A 22,507-nucleotide genomic window follows, 5' to 3' on the forward strand; every position below is an offset into this window, starting at 1 on the left:
CATTCAGTCCTACAAGCTAGAAACCCAGATGTCATTCTAAACACTTTCTTTTTGCTCACACACCTCCGTATACAGTCTGTTAAGTCCTTTTGATTTTATTCTCTAAGTAGCTTTCAGACCTGTCCACTTCTTTCCATATCTTTCCCATTGCCCCCATCCTGGCTTTAACCCCCATCATCTTACCCAGATTCCAAGAAGACATAACTGTCTAACCTATGGTAGGTTCACCTTTAATATTATCTCCCGTGCTCCATCTTCTCCCCCTAACCCTCCCCCAAATTCTGTTCATCCTGCAAGACCCGTGTACATGAGTTCTTCCTTGTCCAGCATTTGTTACCGGGATCTTCCCAGCTCTATGCTTCCTTCCAGGAAGAGGGTTATCACAACCTGCTGGGTGGTTCAATAATCTTAGCCCCAAATTTATTAGAGATGACCTCATTTATTTATTAGTCCTCATTGAGGGTGACAAAACTGTGCCTCTGGTATCTCAGCCCAGTTCCCCTCCTGTGATTCATGTGGTTCCTAAGTATTTCTGAAATATTATCTGTTCTGTTTATAAATGTGTGATTTCCGTCATCATCTCTTTCAAGTCTTCCCCTCCTCCCTCAAGGCGAGCTACATGAACTTAATGTCTTGCTTAATTTCTCTTAAGTGTCTAAAGTCTAGAAGCATTTTTTAAAAATTGAAGTATAATTGATTTACAGTGTTGTGTTAATTTCTGCTGTACAGCAAAGCGACTCAGTTACACACATATATACATTCTTTTTTATATTCTTTTCCATTATAGTTTATCCCAGGATATTCAATACAGTTCCCTGTGCCATACAGTAGGACCTTGTTTATCCATTCTATATGTTTTGATATAGCTTATATCTACTAACCCCAAACTCCCAGTTCATCCCTTGCCCACCCTCCCTTCCCCTAGAAGAATTTTGAATAAAGAATCTAAGGGTGATGTGGGAAACACCTTTAAATTGCCTGTACTATATTTTTGGATATATCTTGCCTTGAATTTTTTTCTGCTTCTCTGTGTTGTATTGAGTTCTCATAACATGGAACTGTGTGGTGGGTTTCCTTCACTTCCTTGTAGATTTTCATTCAACAAAGATTTTTTGAGTATCTCTTATGTGTTACCTACTATTCCTAATCTCTAGGTAGATAAGTAAGACATCATCCTTTTCCTAGGAGAATTTCTAGCTTAGCTGAGATGAGAAATGAAGGTAAGTAAATAGGCCTGGAGCTTGACAGAAAAAGAGATCCATTGATTGGCCCATCCATCTACGCTTAATCACCAACTTTGCTTTCCCACAGGTACTGCAAACTCAGTAGTTCCAAAATGGAACTACCTGAGCACAGTTCACAATTTCTGGCTTGCATTATGGCAACTGGTCTCCTTGCTGTCAGTCTTGCTCTTTTTAATTCATTTCCCACACAACAGCTGATCCTGTTTGTAAAATCCTTAACCTGTTTGCTGCCTTTTAAAATCCTTAAGCACCTGAACTTTCCTGCCTCAGGGCCTTTGCACTTGTGCTTGGAATCTCTCCCTGTGCTGCCTCTCCATACCTGACCGCCCCCCCCCCCGCCACTCCCCAGCCGCAATCCCCCAAATCTTTTCAACTCAATGTTTGTTTGTCACTGCCTTTGGGAAACCTTTCCAAACCACCTATGATTAGCTATTCTTTATTACACCATATGGAAATTATTTATTCATTGTACATATACACTCAACCTCCTTCCCCCATACCCACACAACTGGGCTTTGATTTGTTTTTGTGTGTAGTTTAAAAAAAAAAAAAAAACTTCTGGAAAATTTCAGATGACACAAAAGTAAAGAAAATAGTATTTTTAACCACCCCCACCCCGGCCCGTGCTGTCTCTATCACCCAGATTTAACAGTGAACATTTTGCTGGTCTTGTTTCATTCCCACTTTCCCAACTCTGCCTCCAACCTCCCCTGCCCCCGGAGCATTTTATTTTTATTTATTTATTTATTTATTTATGGCTGCATCGGGTCTTAGTTGCGGCACAGGGGATCTTTCGTTGTGGTACGCAGGCTTCTCTCTAGTTGTGGCATGTGGGCTCAGTAGTTGCGGCACGTGGGCTATTTGTGGCACGCGGGTTCCAGAGCGCATGGGCTCTGTAGTTGTGGCACGCGGGCTTAGTTGCCCCGCGGCGTGTGGGATCTTAGTTCCCCGACCAGGGATCGAATCTGCGTCCCCTGCATTGGAAGGCGGATTCTTAACCACTCGACCCAGGGAAGTCCCGCCTCCCGCCCCCCCCCCCCCCAGCATTTTAAAACAAATCCTGTATCTCATTTCCCTTATAATTGCACATACTTTGAAGGACAGAGTGTCTTGTTCCGCCTTGTGTCCCTAGGGCTTTGTACTGTCCCATTCTCTGGCCAGTACCCAGTGATCTTCTTAAAAATATCAGTAAGATTAGAGCATTGTCCTGCTTAAAACCGTACACTAACTTATTGCACCAGGCCTTACATAGTGCGGCCTCTGCTGGCCTCTTGACCTCCCCTCACACGACTCCTGGCCTGTCTTCACTGTGCTCCAGCCACCCAGGCTGATCTCATTTCTGCAGCAGCTGAGGCCACTGCTCATCAGTTCCATCACTCTTTGCTGGGAAACTCCTGGGGAGGTGAGCTGCTTGTTTAGATCCCAGCTTCCATGCCACCATTTCAGAGGAGCCTTTCCTGAGCATGCTGTTTTAAAATACAGTGGTCCTTCCCATTTCAGTCATTTTCTGTCAGATTATTCTGTTTTGGTTCTTTCCTAGCGTTCATCACTATTTGAAATAAATTAACTTATTTATTATCTGTCATGTTCTCTCTTCTCTTCTTACCTTGTTTAAATTCCATTATAATCACTTCCTCACCCTTCTGCCTTCATTGTACTTGCCCGGCAACACCCCGTCTGTGTTAAATCCAACTCTGTCTGTTTGGTGCCTGTACCTGTACAGCTCAGTGTGGCAGGAGATACATGTATCCTGGCTGGCTGGTCTCACTTTAAATTCATGGCTATCATCTTCTCAAGTGGACTCTTAGTGTTGCCTAGCAATCCTGTTACATTTCCACTTTCCTAGACAACCTCTGATTACTTCTCTCCATCCTCACTCTTAGCTGATGACCTCACTTCCCATTTCAGTGAGAAAATAGAAACGGGGATGGGAATTCCCATAGGCTGCCGCCACCACATCTGCCAGCTTACCTGTGTCTCTGCTCGTATGCTCTGCCTTCCCTCCCATTACTAGGGGTGAGCTGGTCCATGCCCCTACTCAGGCCAGCCCTCTACTTGTACATGACATCTATCCCCTCTGCATGTACACAAGTCCATTGCTTCTCCACTTGTTCATCATCAGCTTTTCCCGCTTTGTTAGGTCGTTTTCATCAGCATATAGCTCAAAACCGCTTTAAAAAAAGTCCCCCTTCCAGCTCCTGCCCCATTTCTCTGCTTCTCTTTATGGCAAAACTCTTTAAAAGAGTTGTTTGCACTTGTAGTTTCTCCCATTCTTCTTTTTAAAAAAATAATATTACTTTGAAATGATTTACAATTTATAGAAAATTTGAAAGAATATACCCTTCCCCCAGATTCCCCGAATGTCAACATTTTAAATGCATATTTGTTTTATCATTCTCTGGGCATATTTTTTCTGGGTCCATGAAGGAGGAAGTTGCAGACATGATGCCCTTTTGCCTGTAAATTCTTCAGCGTGCATTTCCTTAAAAACGACGTTCTGTTACATAACCGCATTCCATCATCAAACTCAAAATCAATATCAGTACCATAAGTGATTTAATCTATAGATCTTATTCCAGTTTTGTCAGTTGTGCTAAAAGTGTCCTTGATAGCAAAAGAAAAATTTCTTACTATCTTGACATTTTTGAAGAGTACAGGATAGTTATTTTATAGGATGTCCCTTAGCTTGGTTTGTCTGCTGTTTTCTGATGATTAGGTTCAGGTTGTGCAGTTTTGGCAGGAATACTGCAGAAATGATGTGTGACATTCTTGTCGCATCGTATCAGGAGGCACATAATGTCTCTTTGTCCCATTACTGGTGATGTTAACTTTGATCATGGGTTAAAGTGATATCTGCCAGGTTTCTTCATTATAAAGTTATGATTTTTTTCCTGTGGGGAGATTATGTAATTTTGTGTCTTGTTACCCTTTCACCCGTTTTTTTAGTGTCCATTAAAGATTCTTCCCTGAACGAATCATTACCCTGATGGTTGTCCCTTAGAACTCATCCCATTTAGGCTTTTAGCTTAACTACTTCACCAAAATACTGCTTTACCAGGTAACTTGGTAAGTCTTGAAGGTCAACAATGATCACTGAAGATATCAAGTTCAAAGGTCAAATTTTGGTCCTCCTATTACTTGACTTGTCTGTAATATTTGTTACAGCTGATGACTCCTTTCTTGCAAAATTTTCTTCACTTGGCTTCTGGGATACCACTCTCTCTTGATTCTCCTCTTACCGTACTGGTCACTCCTTCGTCGCCTTCTTTACTGGTTCCTCCTCTCCTCTCTAACGTCTCAGGGTTTGAGTGCCCAAGAACCCAGTCCTTGTACTGCTTTCTTCCTCTGTTTACACTCACTCCCACAGTGAGCTGATCCAGTCTGATGACCGACAACTTCCCACATCCATACTCTGACCAGGATTTCTCCTAACTCCAAACTTAGCTACCCAGTGCCTACTTGGCATTAAATAGACATCCCAGACTTAACACCTGAAACTGAACTCCTGATTCTCAGCCCCAGACCTGCTCCTCCTGCGGTATTCTGCCGCCTAGTAAGTGACAGCTCCAGCTTTCTAGTTGCTCAGGCAAAAAACTTTGGAATTAGCTTTGCCTCTTTTCTTTATCTCCCACCCATATCCAGTGTGTTATCAAATCCTGTGGGCTCTACCTTCAGAGTATAACCACAACTTGATGCTTGAATCCCCACTGTTACCACGCTCTTTACACTGCCTCATCTCTCTCCTGGATCCTTAAAATAGCCTCCTACTTCCGTCTGCTTCTGCCTTCTTGCAAGGCAACTCAGGTGTTGTGGATGTGTTTTAAAAAATAAATTATGTCAAGTAATATCCCTTCTCTGCCTAATTCTCCTCTACCCCATGGCTTTTATCTTATTCAGAGTGAAAGTCAGCGGTTGCCTATATGACTGCAGAAGGCCCCACCCTGCTCCCGGGGCCTCGTCTCTCCCACGCAGTCTCCTCTAGTGACAGTTCACCTCCTTGCTGTTCCTCAGATACGCCTAGTGTGCTGTCATCTCACAACCTTTGCTCTTGGTCTCTGCTTTGCCTGGAACAACAAAAAGTTACCAGCATGCCTTTTTTTTTTTTTAACAGTTTTATTGAGATGTAATTCACATACTTACAATTCACCCATTTAAATTGTACAATTCCATGGTTTTTAGTATTTGCAGAGTTGTGCAACCATCACCATGATCAATTTTAGAGCATTTTCATCACTCCCAAAGGAAGCCCTATACCCATTGATAGTCACTCCCCATTTGCCCCCAACCCCTCTCTGCTCTTCAGCCCAAGGCAACCACTAATCTACTTTTTGTCTCCATAGGTTTGCCTGCTCTGATGATTTCATAGAAGCGAATCATACAATATATGGCTTTGGGGGTCTGGCTTCTTTCCCTTAGCATAATGTTTTTAAGGTTCATCCATGTCTCAGAACTTCAGTCCTTTTTATGGCCAAGTAATATTCCATTGTGTAGATATACTACGTTTTGTTTATCCATTCATGGTTGATGGACATCTGGGTTGTTTCCAGTTTCTGGCTGTTATGAGTAATGTTGCTATGAATGTTCGTATACGATTTCTTATGAGAACACATGTTTTCATTTTTCTTGGGCATATGCTTAGGAGTGGTGTTGCTAGGTCATATGGTTAACTCTAACCTTTTGAGGAACTGCTGGGCTGTTTTCCAAAGTGGCTGCACCATTTTATATTCCTATCAGTGCGTGTGAGCGTATCAGTACACCTTGCTCTCACTTTCCTCTGCTCAACTAGCTTCTTAGAGAGGGCCCTGTGTCCACTCCACATAAAGTGCTGTCTCCCTTCCCTACTCCAGCCTCTCCTTTCCTTCCTCAGTTTGTTTTTCCCCTTAGCACCTAGCACCTTCCAACATGCTATTTCTTATTTGGTCATTTGTTTATTTTCTGTCTCCTCTAACTAGAATATAAGCTCCCAGCACCTCAAACATATATGCTCCCTAGCACCTCAAACAGTGTCTCATGTAAAGTAGGTAAATAAATGTTTATTAAGTGAATCAACATTTCCCTTCATGAGAACAGGGACCGTATTTATTTTATTCAGCTCTGTATTCCTTCATCTGATTCAGTGCATAAGATGTGTTTGTTGAAAGAATGAATGATGAGTACAGTTAGGGAGATACAGGGGCCACCGGAGGAGTCTGGCCATTTGAGCATGGAGAGTTTACTTGTGGGAGGGCTGAGGAGGAGACCTCTTTCAGGGCTGCCAGAATGTGCAGGAAGGAAGCTCTGGTTGACTTGGTTTATGTTGGCATTAGCAGCTCGAAGGAAGCCAGGAACAGGAGGAGGGGGATTTGGGGTGAAGGAAGAAGGGATCAGATGAGTTTAGTGTCCAGTCAGCAAGCATTTAGGGATGTCCCTCTGCGCTAGGGGCTGTCTAGGGAAACGGGAAGGAGCCTGTCCTTGAAGTCTGGTAGCTGGGATGAGTCGGGCGGTCTAGCCTTCTGGGTAACACTAGTTTGTTGGGTGGGAAGTGGGGGAGGGGACAGGTGAGATGTAACTTGAGGAAAGCCCACGGGACAGGACAGGCTGCTGTGTGTGTCACCTACTGAAAATAGGGAAAAGGTTGTAGGCCTCTAGAGGAATGGTCTTTTGGCCTCAAAGGAGGTGTTACTTCAGAAAAGGCTTCGGAAACACCGGGGCAGGGAAGCGCTTGGAGAAATCCTGTGTCTTTAGCATCCTATTCCCGACTCACTTTCTTGTCTTCTTTCCTCCAGAACCTTTCAGCTGTTGGCGCGTTGGTGGGTCTCAGTAATGCACGTCTTGGTTCTATCAAAACTCGGTAAGTCTTTAACCCTGTTTTTTCTCCAGGGGGATGTTTCTTTAGGAAGAGGGCTGTACATCTGTGCATCCACTGTCACCACCCCACGGGTTCCTGAGATTTCTCCATTCCCAAGAAGGTGGAGAGTTTGATTCTTTTCATGAGTTCACTTGGCTTTGAACCCCACCTATTCCAGCTTCCAGGTTTCCTGTGCCCCACCTTCTGTTCCCTTCTTTCCTTGCTGCCCGCACCTCACTCCAAGTCCTCCAAGTATTTCAGGAGTTAGAAGCCGCCTTGGATCTGGAGGTGATGTGTTTCTCTAGCCAGTGAGCGTAAAAGGGCGATGAATTGCTTTCTCTGCAGTCTAGCCACCACCCACTTGTCACTCACCTTTCTTACAAGGTTTGAGGGCCTGTGTCTGCTGTCCCTGCTGGTGGGGGAGAGCCCCACGGAGATGTTCCAGCAGCACTGTGTGTCCTGGCTTCGGAGCATTCAGCAGGTCTTGCAGGTAAGGATTCAGCCGCCGCCCTGCCTCCCTCCCTCCCCCAGCCATGCCATATTCTCCATCCTGGATGTGGTACATCTTTGTGGCTTAGACATTTAGTTCTGAGGACAGAATAATTAGAAGCAGTTTTTTTCTAGCAGGGAGGATGAGCTTCAAATAGAAACATCCTTTTAAACGTTTTGATATTTTTATCTACTGGGTTATTTTAATTCATCTGACCTTTCATACTCTGTAACCGCTGTTTCACATCCTTGTTAGCTTTTCTAATGAGTGACATCTCTAAAGTTCCTTTTCCCAGATGTTTGATTTTTTTAAATAATTAGTTTACTAAATTTTTTTTTTTTTTTTTTTTGGCTGCATTAGGTCTTCGTTGCTGTGCATGGGCTTTTCTCTAGTTGAGGCGAGCGGGGGCTACTCTTAGTTGCGGTGCACGTGCCTCTCACTGCGGTGGCTTCTCTTGTTGCGGAGCACGGGCTCCAGGGACGTGGGCATCAGTAGTTGCAGCACATGGGCTCAGTAGTTGTGGCTCTCAGGCTCAGTAGTTGTGGTGCACGGGCCTAGTCGCTCCATGGCACGTGGGATCTTTCCAGACCAGGGCTTGAACCCGTGTCCCCTGCATTGGCAGGCGGATTCTTAACCACTGTGTCACCAGGGAAGTCCCCCCAAATTTTTTTTTAATTTTTATTTTTTTGGCCACACCATTTGGCTTGTGGGATCTTAGTTCCCCAACCGGGGATTGAACCCGTGCCTTCAGCAGTGAAAGCGCAGGATACTAACCACTGGACTGCCAGGGAATTCCCCAGGTTTTTTTTTTTTTTTCCTAGTCCTCTCTTCCTCTTTTAACATTTAAATTTTTTCCTGCTTTTACATCCTTTGATGACATCCCCACTTAGTTCTTCCGCAAGCATGTTCTGGGCACACATGGCAGGTTGTGTGCTAAGCTCTGGTGGAGAGATGTACTTGGACCCTGCTTTCAGGTGTTTAGAGTCTCTTGCAGGGGTTGGGAAACTTTCTAGGTGTCTATAGATAGTAAAATGTTTCAGGTTTTACGAACCACATATGGTTTCTGTTTTTTTTTGGCTGTGCCTCACACACATGGGATCTTAGTTCCCCAAGCAGGGATCAAACTCGTGCCCCCTGCTGGAAGCACGGAGTCCTCACCACTGGACCACAAGGGAATTCCCATGGTTTCTGTTGCGTAGTGTTTCTTTGTTGGTTTGTTTTCCAACCCTTTAAAAAAGTAAAAACCATTCTTAGCTTGTGGGCTGTGCAAAAACAGGCACCAACAGACCATGGTTTGCTGATCTGTGTTCTAGTGGAAGAGAAGAATATTTAATTTATATTTTTAAGTGCTTTTTATTTTATTTTTAAAATCTGTTTATTTTAAGTATTAATTTATTTATTTGGTTGTGCCTGGTCTTAGTTGCAGCTTGCCAGCTCCTTAGTTGTGGCACGTGGGCTCCTTAGTTGCAGCAGGTGGGCTCCTTAGTTGCGGCAGGTGGGCTCCTTTAGTTGTGGCACGCGGGCTCCTTAGTTGCGGCATGCATGTGGGCTCTAGTTCCCTGACCAGGGATCGAACCCGGGCCCCCTGCGTTGGGAGCGCAGAGGCTTAACCAAGGAAGTCCTGGAAGAGAATAATTATACAATGAGTGTGAAAAGATAAACTTCGGTAGGTGCTCTGGAGGTAAAGAATGTAGTTCTCTGAGAGCATGTAACGAGAGAATCTGACCCAGACTGGGGTGGTGTGGGTGGTGGTGATCAGGGTCAGTGGTTCAGGGAGGGCTGTTCTGATGAGTAGGAGTGAACTGGGCTGAGAGTTTTCTAAGTGTTCTAAGCCTGCAAAAGTCCTGAGAGAAAAGGAGTTTGACTCATTTGAAGAATTATAAGCAGGCTGGTGTGGCTGAGGTTAATGAGATGCGACCGGGGAGGTAGGTGGATGGGGATCAGGCTGTGTGTGGCGTTGTAGGCATATTAGGGAGTTTGGCTTTTATTCTCAGAACAGTGGGAATTCATGGAAGGTTTTGAGTAGGGGGAAGGAGGTGGTGGTAGTGGTGACGTGATCAAACTTTCATTTGGAAATACCACTCTGGCTGCTGTGTGGAGACAGGATTAGAAAGGAGTCAGAATGGCAGCAGAAAGACCACGAGGAAGGTACTAAGGTAACCTAGGAGAGCATTCATGGTAGCCTGGACTAGGGCGGCAGCTGTAGACATGATGAGAAGTAGGTGAGAGATTTAGAGGCAAAGAGGGATTTCAAGAGAGATTTAGAGGCAGAATAGACAACAGGTCCTGATGATGGAATAGCATCAGGGAAAGGATGTGTCCAGGATGACTCCTGGGTATCAGAACATTGGAAGACAGCCAGGTTCCAAGGGGAGTGGTGAAAATAACATGAGTATGGTCTTGGGCATTCAGTAGAGGCCCCCAGGAAGCATACCCTTGACCTAGTGTGCGTGGAAGTGACCAGATATCTCGGAGGGTAACCCTGAGGGTTCAATGGGTGGGGGCTTCAGTCAATATGTTTTACAAAGAGGAAGAGTCCTCAGCGTTTAGATGGCAGCTGAAGCTGAGGATGAGGCTCAGATGATCAAGTTGAGTCCTTATACAGACTGGATCTTGAGGCGCTCCACAGTCAATGGTCAGGTAGAGGAGGATGAGCTTACAAAGCAGACAAGACAGAGCAGCAGAAAGGAGGTAACCAGGATGGTGGGTTGGATGGAATTCAAATACTTCAGGGAAGACGGAGGAGTCATTTCTCTTTATGCCCTTTTTTTTTTTTCAAGTTTATTTATGTATTTATTTATTTTTGGCTGCGTTGGGTCTTCGTTTCTGTGCGAGGGCTTTCTCTAGTTGTGGCAAGTGGGGGCCACTCTTCATCACGGTGCACGGGCCTCTCACTATCGCGGCCTCTCGTTGCGGAGCACAGGCTCCAGACGCGCAGGCTCAGTAGTTGTGGCTCACGGGCCTAGTTGCTCCACAGCATGTGGGATCTTCCCAGACCAGGGCTCGAACCCGTGTCCCCTGCATTGGCAGGCAGATTCTCAACCACTGCGCCACCAGGGAAGCCCTCTTTATGCCCTTCTGAGCTGGAATAAGACGAGGACTGAAAATTTTTTTATCGGATTTAGCAACTCAAGGGTAATGAGACTGTGAAAGTGTTTCTGGTGGAGCAGTGGACACTGAAGCCAGGTTGCCCTGGGATGAGCAGTGCGTGGGAGAAGGAGTGGAAATGGAGAAGGTAGGCAGTCCTGTCAGGACGTCTGGCTCTGCTGGTAAGAGAGAGAAACTGGGCAACAGCTGAGATTGGGCAAGTGGAGTACGGGCTCAGGAGAAGGACTTGTAGGATGGGAGAGACTGGAGCATGCACCAATGTCAGTAGGAAGAACCCTTTTGAGAGGGATTGGAGAGAGGGGGCCAGTTAACAGTGTAAGGTTCTGAGAAGAAGGGAGGGGGGACTATCTAAAGCACCGAGGAGGGATTGTCTTTGGATGGGAGGAGCATCTCCTCTAGTGGGACAGGAGGAAGGAGAGCGGGGATGAGGATGGAGATGGAGTTTTCAGTTTGGTGGTGGGAAGCTGAGGGAGTGCCCGTCTTTGGGCTCCAGCTTTCTCTGAAGTTGCAGGTTGGGTTATACAGAAGTGACGGTGGTGGGAGCGGGGCTGAGGAGCCCAGGGAGTCAACCAGCGAGGGGTGCAGGGGGATTGCTGGACAGCGCTGAGGCCCGCTTGTGGTTGGTGGGCCCGCTGAGTCGGACTTTCTAACCAGCATTCTTGTTTGTTTCATTGACGCGTGGCATCTGGTCTAGCAGGGGGTAATGTGCTGAAGGCTTTTCCCTTAGATACATGTTAATTTTCTAGAGAAGTCCTTCTAAATTCAAGCCGTTTTTCCTCCATGAGTTCCACAGTAGGTCTGAGACAGCCAGAAGCAAGCTTGGCGAGGTGGGGCGGTTTTGTTTTGGCTGAGACTTTTTTTGTGGTCTGAGAAGTGCTCCTCTCCATTCCTCACAGGGAAATGTAGTATGGGAGCAGCAAGAAACTCTTGAGATGGTCTAGTCAGGCAGATCTTTAAAGTATGGCTTTGTTACCTTTTTTCCCCCCAAATTCCTCGGACCCTCAGACACGCATAGTACTAAAATGTGAACACATGTCCTGTCTGTAGGTAAATGTGTTACTTCGGATGCTCCATATCTCTAATACACTCTGTCCCCAGTGGATTTTTTTTTTTTTTAATAAATCTATTTATTTTTGGCTGCGTTGGATCTTTGTTGCTGCGCGTGGGCTTTCTCTAGTTGTGGCGAGCGGAGGCTGCTCTTAGTTGTGGTGCGCGGGCTTCTCATTGCGGTGGCTTCTCTTGTTGCGGAGCACGGGCTCTAGGCATGCGGGCTTCAGTAGTTGTGGCGCACGGGCTTAGTTGCTCCACGGCATGTGGGATCTTCCCGGACCAGAGCTTGAACCCGTGTCCCCTGCGTTGGCAGGCGGATTCTTAACCACTGTACCAGCAGGGAAGTCCCTGTCCCTAGTAGATTTGATGGTAATGCTGACGTTAACTGTGGTGTTTGTCAAAAGCCCCATGTTGTCATACCTCTCGTTCCTCCTTTTGGTGACCATGAAGGTGAGGTTGGGAGCATGGGGTGTTGTTGCTCTTTAGTCCCAGGACCCGCCCCCCACGATGGAACTGGCTGTGGCTGTGCTGAGGGACCTACTCCGCTATGCGGCCCAGCTTCCTACACTCTTCCGGGACATCTCCATGAACCACCTCCCTGGCCTTCTCACCTCCCTGCTGGGCCTCAGACCAGAGGTGAGACGCCTCCCCGGTTCCCCCTCCCCTTGGCCCCTCGCATTGCTTGCCCTCACTGACACCCATTAGGTTAAAGAATGTGATGGAAGTGATTGGGGAATAGGATTGAAGAAGTGAGAAGAGGTCAGGGCCAAGAAAAAGTATAAGGAGAAGGGACCCTGAGGGGCGGGTGGTGGGGTGGAGATGGGGTCGGGGGGCATTGGGCTCTCGGCCTCTTCCTTACTTTCTGTTTTTCCCCCAGAGTGAGCTCTCGGCACTGGAAGGAATGAAGGCTTGTATGACCTATTTTCCTCGGGCGTGTGGGTCTCTCAAAGTAAGTGTTCATGGGAATTCGTCTTCCCACCAACATAAACCTTGATAGCCGTCTTACCTCAGATTCCGGTGCTAAGATTTCTAAGCTCCTGTCTCCACAGCTCTAATTATGCCACCTCGTAGCTTTAAATGCATTCTCATTTAATCCTCACAGATAAAGAAATAGAAATTAAGTAACTTGCCTAAGAACTGATGCCAAAGCTCGGGCTCTTACCCCTGGACTCTTTCCTCTCTCTGCCCTGCTTTCTCTGTACCTCTAGAATGCCCTGCCCATTTTTCTACCATCTTGTTTTACTTTGTTCCTAAAGCTCTTATGATTTCCTCTGGGAAGGCTTCCTGACTTATTACTTCCCTATATCAACTTCCCCAGCGCTTCTCTCTCCTGATTTTCCTGACTAATCTCCCACTCTGTCCCCCGAACTGTCATGGCTGCACAGCAGAGCCTTATTAGGGCAAACAGGCAGGGTGGCCGTGGGTCAGGTGAGGGAGGAAGGAGGTCAGTGAAAGAATTAGAGTTTTATTTTCAAGGAGATAAAATAACAAATATGAATGGTTATGAAATTCTGCCAAAGCAGTAACAGTTAAAGGGCCTTTGGAATTGGTACATTTATTGTTTGCAGAATAATTCGATGCCAACAAGTACCTAAGAACAAATAGGTGTTCTCCTGTCGATTAGATGTTCTCTCTTGTTTTGATACACTCATCATTGCTTGACAAACCGTTGGGCACCCCCTTTCTCAGATGGAAGCACAAACCTATGGAGAACTGGAATTAACAGCAAATTAATAATTTTTTTTGTATAACTCATGTGGTTAATCACAGTAATTGGTAATACTATACTCAGTATTACCAATTAAGGGGGAGTTTGCCATTCAAGTTATCTTGAAAGTAAGCTCACATGGTTCTGTGACCAAGTTAAGAAAGTAAAAGGGAAAGGGAACTGGTACTTAGTAGAACTGGTACTCACTATGTGCCAGCCACTCTGCTGTGTGTCTTCTCATTTTACAGTAATTCTGTAGTGCTGGTGTCACCAAATTAAACAGGAGGAAACGGGTCCAGAAGGGTTTGACTAACACAAGCCTGTGTATCTGGTAGTTGTGGAACCAGGGTGCGAGTGAGAACTATTTGTCCTTCATGCCCATGTTTTTCCCACCAAACCAAACTCCCCAGGCACTTTTAAGCACGTGGACAGGATTGACAGACAGGCTTCCACACTGATGCCGGCTCTGATCAGTTGTTAGTGGCTTGGGAAGGATCGTGAGCCTGACGCGGAGCTCTGCGGGCATATGCGCTGTGGTCTGGGAGTGGTACTTGCGGAGACTTTGGTAACTGGTTACTTGCAGTATTTGAAAAGCCCTGGAGCAGATGATATTTCTCAGTGAACATGGGTCACGTCCTTGCTGATGCTTTGTTTTCATATGACTGCCACTAATGGCAGGTAGTAGAATCTTTGGGTAGCAGGGCAGGACTTTGTCAAGAAGGCATTTGGAGTAACTTGGGGATTTTATTAAAGTTTTTTTTTTTTTTTAACTAAAGTTTACTAAGTTTAGTTTACTAAACTAAACTTTCTTCTAAAATGCTCTGTAAGTTAACTTCTCAAATTACACAGGCTAGATCTTTGTCTCTGACCCCTCATTGGTCAAAGTATGTGAGGTTTTACTGCATATGCCTGCTTTGATTCAGCTTGGTTTGGGGTTATCTATACCCACCTGCATCCCCCCAGGAAGTGCAGGGAGAACTGAGTGTTATCTGTGGGGTCAAGATTTGAGTAGTCAGACTAGCCTGCCCGTGAGTCCTCTGCTAGTGCCCCTTAATTTTTGTTGTGAGTGGTCAGGAGAATTCATCTATAACTCACAGCCTTTTGTCAGACGTGTAGTTTTTGAAGTTATGGCCTGCATTTTAAGTACCCTCTCCAAACCAAACAACAAAACTTTCATATGTTGTTATGGGGTGCATATGCCTTTATTTCTCTAAGAATACAGTGTCATCTGGAGAACTTCCCTCTGTTGAGGAGTTTGGCTTTGTCTATTGCCAACATGGCAGATAAGAATCTGTCTTGTGTGGAGGCCCCAGGGGCAGTTTGTACTTGAAATGTCTTGCAGACCAGTACTTAGGAAACTGATAATTGGAGTGTTTATCTGTTCTCTATTCCATCCCCCAGAAGCTCCCAGGGCAATTGCAGTCTCCAAGCTCAGGATTACCCCTCCCAAATGAGGTATCTCAAGCATTCTGAGTCCCTGAAGTCAGTCCTGTAGAGGCTTTACCTTTCCTCCTCGACAGATTATTTGTTCCCTGGAATGAGTGGGAAGACTCACCCCACTCAAGAGACACCCAGGACATACTGTGTGTGCACGCGGGCTTGCGTTTCAAGTGAAATGTTCCAAGTGAGCCATTACTTTGGTTTGCTTTGCAGGTCATTTGGGGTAGACCTGTGGCCAGAGCCATGTCCCTGTACTTTGCTTGACTGCAGTCACATAAGCAGACTTTTGGTGGCCTCGGCCCAGCTTTTTGACTCAGAGTCTCAGGGAAAGCGTGAGCAGTAAGTTGGCCAAAAGGGCTGAGTGCCACTGTAGATAAGGCTTTGGCGACTCTCTATCAATCATCCTTGGAGAAGCCGGTGAATCAGGAGACCTGTGGGCGGTTGCTGCTTTTGGTTTGAAGTGTTCAGAACCCTACCACACCAGACGTGAAAATGCTTTCCAAGTCCCAAGGGAAACGGTTCTAGGCCTTCTCATACCCTGGGGTCAGCTGTAACAGTGCTTGTCTCATGGTGAGAATCCTGCAATGGAACGTGGGAAACCAGATGTGGTTCCTGCCACAGGGCGATGGCAGGGAGCCCTTGGAGGGCTGCTTTCTGAACCCCACACTGCTAGACCTCCATGCCTGCTTCCTCCCATAAGTCCCCTGCTGCGTGCCTGGTGCCACTGTTGATTTGTCTTCCTTGTCTTCTGGAAGTTTACCTTTGTGCATGTGATGGCCCCATCCCCTGATGAAGTCCATACACACTAGCCTGGGATTTAAGGCCCCGGCCTGCTTCTCCATGGGCCTCTTGTGAGCCTGTAGCTCTCCTCATGGTGTCCCTCCCTCTGTCTCCTTATCCGGGTCCTCCTTTTTCTCCCAAACCCAGCTCAGTCCTGCCTCCCAGCATCAGTCCCTCCTGACCCTCCCTCTTTGGTTCCAGGTTATTGTTTTCCACACATTTGTCTTCCCGACTGTTACACCCACTGAAGGTGGAAATCCTGTTATACTTCAGTGTTCTCACCCTTTTTGTGCCGTAGACCTCTTCTCCGAATGTTTTTAAATCCATAAACTACATGGAATTGCAAGGGACACTGATTCTGTTGAAATGTATACTTTAAAAAATTGTGATTGATAGAGTAGGATGTGCTTCTTTATTAACGCGTCAAATAACAGGATCCAGCAGCAGGTCTGGTAACTAAGTTTCAAATTAGTGATGCACGTGAATGATAATTCAAGATAACTGTTTACAACTATATGTAATGTGAAATGAAAATAAGTGATTTCTGATGGTGACAGTCAGAGGTATTGCTAATACTACTGTGGCTTTTTGTCTACATTTATAGTAAAAAAAAAAAAAAAAATACTTCATTTACAGGTTAGTGAAAATGATTAAAAAAATTTCCCTTCCATGTTCACAGGCCCCTTTGATTCTACCTCCAGATAGCTGGGGCCCCAGTTAAACACTCCTGCGCCGGCGCCTTCACATGGCAGGCGGAGTCCTGTTGTTGGCTAACTGACAGGCCGCTGCTCTGAGATGTGCTGCCTCAGTCCTGCCGGGCAGCCTTTCCTTCTCTCTCCACCTTGTCCTGCCCTCACACCTCTGGTTAGTGCCGCAGCTCCCAGCTTGGACCCTTGCTTCTTGTCTGAGCTGGCAGGGAGTTGGGGCGTGGAGGTAGCTGCTTTTCAGTGCTGTGTCTTTGGCTTGAGGGAGATGACTGTCATTTTGCAAAGACTGGCAGGAGGGGGCCCAGTCGTCTGTGGGACACAGGCCTCAAACAGGGAGGCTAAGGACAAGAGGCGACGTTCAGGGTGTCTTTCTACCATGAGAGCATGTCTGCACCCAGGCACGATGCCCCTTAGAGTGTGGTGCTTCCTTGTCTGCAGGAAAGGAAAAGGCCTTAGATCCTGGGCCTCGATTCTGCTGCTGGGAATGGGCAGGGTCTATGTCTCTGGCCCTTGAAGCTGACTCACCAGCCTCTCCCTTTCTTTCCCTCTAATCCAGGGCAAGCTGGCCTCATTTTTCCTGTCTCGGGTGGATGCCTTGAGCCCTCAGCTCCAGCAGGTAAAGGGAAAGGAGGGAGATGGAGAGCCTGGGGTCTGAGCTGGAGCTTCTTTTATCTCTCTTTCTTTGTTTTTCTGTCTGTTACTGCTTTTCGACCACAGTCTCACTCCCTTCCCTGTTAACATACACAGTAAACACAAGTCATGACTTCTGCCCCCGTGTTTCCACCTGTGTCTTTCTGCCCCGTCGTCCCTTCCATTTTCCCTCAGAGCTCTCTTTGATCTCCGTCTTCCTGGGCATTGGTGGGGCTGGGATTCCGTGGCCGGGCTGGATTCCCATCTGACCAGGGTTCCAACCTCTCTCCTGCAGTTGGCCTGTGAGTGTTACTCCCGGCTGCCCTCTCTAGGGGCTGGCTTCTCCCAGGGCCTGAAGCACACGGACAGCTGGGAGCACGAGCTGCACAGCCTGCTGGCCTCTCTGCACAGCCTGCTTGGGGCCCTGTATGAGGGAGCGGAAACGGGTAGGGACTGTGGCTGGTGTGGTCAGTGGCACAGTGGTGAGGGAAGCAGAGGGGTGGTCGGGACAGGCGGGGCCTTTGCGTTCTAGGCAAGAGGAATTAGAATATGGGTGGGTCCTCCACCAGAATGAAGGAGGAGGGGGTGGAAGACAGACCTGGCGTGTGAAGGTGGTTGTGTTTCTGTCCAGCTCCTGTGCAGTATGAAGGCCCTGGGGTGGAGACGCTGCTCTCCCCCTCAGAAGATGGCGATGCCCATGTCCTTCTCCGGCTTTGGCAGAGGTTTTCCGGGCTGGCCCGCTGCCTGGGGCTCATGCTCAGGTGTGTGAGTGTCGGAGGGAGCGAGGGCCTGGAGCAGGAGGGGCTGAGATGGGCGTCATCTTCATCACGAGGAGGGAGGTTGAGGGTGGGTGTGGAGTCCCCCTGGGGACCCTGCGCTGAGGATCTCCCTGCTCTGATTCTCTTTAGCTCCGAGTTCGGGGCTCCCGTGTCCGTCCCCGTGCAGGAAATCCTGGATCTTATCTGCCGGACCCTCAGCGTCAGTGCCAAGAACATCGTAAGTGGAGTTTGTCCCCTGTTCACAGCACTTGCCCAGGGTCCAGGGCAGCCAGGCAAGCAGTGTGGGCTGTGGCTCCCAAAGTGATGTTGCCTGAGGTTGCCCCGGCCAGCTCCTTCCCTCTCCAGATGCCGTTATTCCCGTGCTCCCGGCACATGCACAGCAGTGCCGATTCGCTCCCGTGTTGCGGGCGCACTTGTAGCAGATGCTTCCTCAGGGGAGGGTGAGCTGGGGGTCAGCTGCGTCACTGCCGCGAGGTTCGGCCATCCCTCCCTTGTCCTCCTTCCAGGGTCTGTTGAGGAGGATGGCAATTGGATCTTGTTGGGGGAGTTGGGGTCGGGTGTGGGCTCCTTACCTGCGTGCACATGTGTATTTAGTCACATGCGTGTATCCTGTCTCCATTTCTCTTGCTCTGCCTCACTTTCTTCCCCCACTCCTTGCTCTGCTAATTTTTTCCGCAGAGTTTGCTTGGAGATGGTCCCCTGCGGTTGCTGCTGCTGCCCTCCCTCCACCTGGAAGCCTTGGACCTGCTCTCTGCGCTCGTCCTCGCGTGAGTGGGGTCGGGCGGATGCGGTGCAGGGGCTGGGATGTGCTGGGCGCGGGGCTCACTGTTCTGTCTTCGCCCCCAGGTGTGGAGGCCGGCTCTTGCGCTTTGGGGCCCTGATCAACCGCCTGCTTCCCCAGGTTCTCAATGCCTGGAGCATTGGGAGGGACAGCCTCTCTCCAGGCCAGGAGAGGCCTTACAGGTGACCATCTAGGAATAGAATAAAGAGGAGAGGGTGGGTGAGGGGGTGCCGGTGGACCGGGGGTGCCGGCGGCTGGGACATGACTCCCTTTCACAAGCTGCCCTCTGCTCCTCCCACAGCACCATGCGGACCAAGGTGTACGCTGTCCTGGAGCTGTGGGTGCAGGTGTGTGGGGCCTCGGCAGGAGTGCTTCAGGGGGGAGCCTCGGGTGAGGCCCTGCTCACCCACCTGCTCAGTGACATCTCCCCGCCGGCTGACGCCCTCAAAGTGAGTGAGGCCTCTGCCCCTGTCCCGGGACCCCCTCCTGCACCCCTTGTCCTCGCCAGCCTCGTCACCAGACACTGCCTTCTGACTGTCCTGCCTTCCTGTTGGCCTGTGTGTGTGATTTATGTTCCCCTCCCCCGCCAGCTGCGCAGTCCCCGGGGGAGCCCTGATGGGGGTTTGCAGACCGGGAAGCCCAGCGCCCCCAAGAAGCTAAAGCTGGATATGGGGGAGGCTATGGCCCCGCCCAGCCACCGGAAAGGGGACAGCAATGCCAACAGTGACGTGTGTGCAGCTGCGCTGAGAGGTGGGTGAGGCCTGGGCCCTGCACCTCGGCGCACCGGGATGGCCTGGGGTGGCAGCCCCGAACCAGTCGTTGAGGTGGAGGGTACAGAAAACATGCACACCCAGCTACGAGCCTGTGGAGAAGCCATGCCCCCCCCAGGGCTGCAGGGGCAATCTTGGGTCCTGCTGTCAGAGGGAGTGCTGGTGTCGACACCGCCCCTCCAGGGTATCAGTTACCTTTGTTCGTGCATCCCCTCTCCGTGCCAAGTGCTGTTCTAGTACAGGAGGGCGGGGCCAGGAACAGGACGAAATCCCTGGGCTGTGGAGCTCGCACTCCCCAGGCGGGCTGCTCAGTGGGCTTCCTGCTCTGACACAGTCGCTAATCTGGACGCAGAAGTGACTTTCTTTTGGGTCCTGTGTATTTCACTGCCCTCCAACCCCACCCCCGTGTGAAGGGAAGTGCCAGCTCTCCCCAAATACATAAATGTACGTTTATAATGTACCTCCGTCATCTATCTCATTTACATAATGTTGTCAACAGCCTTAGGTAGTAGGGGTACGTTTAGGATCCCCATTTTATAGCTGAGAAACAAGCTAGGAGGAGTCACGTGCCTTGCCCGAGGTGGGCCGCGGCAGAGCGGGGTGCTCAGCTGGGGCCGCGCGCTGCAGAAGCCCTGGCTCGTCGTCGGTGTAGCCGCCCGCCTCCAACATACTGGTCTCCTTCCCCAGGCCTCAGCCGGACCATCCTCATGTGCGGGCCTCTCATCAAGGAGGAGACTCACCGGGTGAGTGGAGCCTGGTGCCCGCGGAGGTGGGAGGGGCCGCTGCTCCGTGCCTGGGGGGGGCTCACTCGCACCGGGGAGTAGGCCCCGGAGAAGGGTTGGCTCGTCTCAGTGTCATCGCAAGGTGTGCTCTCTGTCCTTTTCAGAGACTGCATGATCTGGTCCTCCCACTGGTCATGGGCGTCCAGCAGGGCGAGGCCCTAGGCAGCTCCCCGTACACCAGCTCGCGCTGCCGCCGGGAGCTCTACCGCCTGCTGCTGGCGCTGCTGCTGGCGCCGTCCCCTCGCCGTCCGCCTCCGCTCGCCTGTGCCCTGCAGGCCTTCTCCCTGGGCCAGAGAGAAGGCAGCCTTGAGGTAACTGCGGAGCGTGGCCAAGTCCACCTCGTGGGTGCCTGGATTCTCTTGTTCCTGGTGCTGGTCGGCATTCCCTCCCTGGTGCCATGAAGGCCGTATCCCTGATGCTCGCTCTCGCCCTTTTTTCCCTCCTCAGGTCTCCACTTTCTGCTCAGAAGCACTGGTGACCTGTGCAGCTCTGACCCATCCCCGGGTTCCTCCCCTGCAGACCATGGGCCCTGCCTGCCCCACCCCTGCCCCAGTTCCCCCTCCTGAGGCTCCATCTCCATTCAGGGCTCCAGCTTTTCATCCCCCAGGCCCCATGCCCTCGGTGGGTCCCATGCCCTCGGTGGGTCCCATGCCCTCAGCGGGCCCCATGCCTTCCCCAGGCCCTGTACCCCCAGCGGGCCCCATGCCCTCAGTGGGCCCCATGCCCCCAGCACGCCCTGGACCTCCAGCCACAGCCAACCACTTAGGCCTCTCTGTCCCAGGCCTGGTGTCTGTATCCCCCCGGCTCCTTCCTGGCCCTGAGAACCACCGGGCAGGCTCAAATGAGGACGCCGTCCTTGCCCCTAGTGGCACTCCTCCACCTACTATACCCCCAGATGAAACTTTTGGGGGAAGGGTGCCCAGACCAGCCTTTGTCCACTATGACAAGGAGGAGGCGTCCGATGTGGAGATTTCCTTGGAAAGCGACTCTGATGACAGTGTGGTGATCGTGCCTGAGGGGCTGCCACCCCTGCCACCCCCACCCCCCTCGGGTACCACACCCCCCCCTGCAGCCCCGGTCGGGCCGCCAACAGCCTCCCCTCCTGTGCCAGCCAAGGAGGAGCCAGAAGAGCTGCCTGCGGCACCGGGGCCTCTCCCTCCGCCTCCTCCCCCTCCTGTTCCTGGCCCTGTGGCACTCCCACCACCCCAGCTGGTCCCTGAAGGGACTCCTAGTGGCGGAGGACCCCCAGCCCTGGAAGAAGATTTGACAGTTATTAATATCAACAGCAGTGATGAGGAGGAGGAGGAGGAGGAGGAGGAGGAAGAGGAGGAGGAAGAGGAGGAGGAGGATTTTGAGGAGGAGGAGGAGGATGAAGAAGAGTATTTTGAAGAGGAAGAAGAAGAGGAAGAAGAGTTTGAGGAGGAGTTTGAGGAAGAGGAAGGTGAGTTAGAGGAGGAAGAAGAGGACGAGGACGAGGAGGAAGAGGTGGAAGAGGTGGAGTTCGGCCCGGCGGGCAGGGAGGTGGAAGAAGGAGGGCCTGCACCCCCAAGCCTGCCTCCAGCTCTGCCCCCTGCCGCGTCCCCCAAGGTGCAGCCGCAGCCAGAACCGGAACCCGGGCTGCTGCTGGAAGTGGAGGAGCCGGGGGCTGAGGAGGGGCCTGGGGCCGAGACGGCCCCCACACTGGCCCCTGAGGTGCTCCCCTCCCAGGGGGAGGTGGAGAGGGAAGGGGGGAGCCCCCCTGCAGTGCCACCACCTCAGGAGCTTGTTGAAGAGGAGCCCTCTGTGCCCCCAACCCTGCTGGAAGAGGGGGCCGAGGGTGGGGGTGACAAGGTACCACCCCCACCAGAAGCATCTGCAGCAGAAGAGATGGAGACAGAGGTGGAGGCGGCAGCTCTCCAGGAAAAGGTGAGCGGGCTGGGTGGGGAGGGTGGCTAGGGTGGGAAGGCACAGCAGTGGGGAGAAGTGGTGCTAGCTGCTTGTGCAGCCTGACCCACTCTTCAGTGTATGTGTATGTGACTGTTTTGGCTTTTGTGTCTTTGTCCCTTAAAGGAGCAGGATGACACAGCTGCCATGCTGGCTGACTTCATTGACTGCCCCCCTGATGATGAGAAGCCACCACCTGCCACAGAGCCTGATGCCTAGCCCTCTCCCACACCTCCCACTCTTCGTTTCCAATAAAGTTATGTCCTTGGATAGCAACTGCTGCTTCTGCCTTTTGCCACCACAGTGTCCCCAGCCAGAAGCCCAAATGTCTGCTGGGCTTGTCCTGTACCCATAGTGTTTCCCAAATGTGTCCATGACTGTCCTGTTAGCTCCACTGTCCAGAAGAGGAGCCATTGACTTACAGGGGTAACGGCCTGTCCTGTTGCTCAGCAAGTCAGTGTCACAAGTCTCAAAGTTTTGCCTGGCGC

At 50.1% G+C, this 22,507-nt stretch overlaps 1 protein-coding gene across 4 annotated transcripts in view; it reads left to right on the top strand.

The window, feature by feature from the left end:
* The window catches only part of PELP1 (proline, glutamate and leucine rich protein 1), a 45,381-nt gene extending 23,086 nt beyond the window's left edge, over positions 1–22,295 (top strand). For 3 of the 4 annotated variants that reach the window (XM_036837679.1, XM_036837678.1, XM_036837677.1), the window contains exons 2-17: positions 7,010–7,074; positions 7,456–7,561; positions 12,206–12,355; positions 12,597–12,668; positions 16,911–16,970; positions 17,280–17,430; positions 17,616–17,745; positions 17,893–17,980; positions 18,442–18,530; positions 18,610–18,726; positions 18,846–18,993; positions 19,135–19,294; positions 20,002–20,057; positions 20,201–20,407; positions 20,544–22,001; positions 22,146–22,295. In XM_036837679.1, the coding sequence (XP_036693574.1) occupies positions 7,508–7,561; positions 12,206–12,355; positions 12,597–12,668; positions 16,911–16,970; positions 17,280–17,430; positions 17,616–17,745; positions 17,893–17,980; positions 18,442–18,530; positions 18,610–18,726; positions 18,846–18,993; positions 19,135–19,294; positions 20,002–20,057; positions 20,201–20,407; positions 20,544–22,001; positions 22,146–22,238 (3,033 nt within the window). In that variant the 5' untranslated portion in view covers positions 7,010–7,074; positions 7,456–7,507 and the 3' untranslated portion in view covers positions 22,239–22,295. Of the gene's footprint in view, positions 1–7,009; positions 7,075–7,455; positions 7,562–12,205; positions 12,356–12,596; positions 12,669–12,696; positions 16,512–16,910; positions 16,971–17,279; positions 17,431–17,615; positions 17,746–17,892; positions 17,981–18,441; positions 18,531–18,609; positions 18,727–18,845; positions 18,994–19,134; positions 19,295–20,001; positions 20,058–20,200; positions 20,408–20,543; positions 22,002–22,145 lie in introns of those variants that run through there. The other variant, XM_036837680.1, reaches the window with a different exon arrangement.
* The last annotated feature ends 212 nt before the right edge of the window (positions 22,296–22,507 follow it).

The sequence above is a fragment of the Balaenoptera musculus genome, chromosome 20 (genome assembly GCF_009873245.2).
Source record: "Balaenoptera musculus isolate JJ_BM4_2016_0621 chromosome 20, mBalMus1.pri.v3, whole genome shotgun sequence".
NCBI lineage: Eukaryota > Metazoa > Chordata > Mammalia > Artiodactyla > Balaenopteridae > Balaenoptera > Balaenoptera musculus.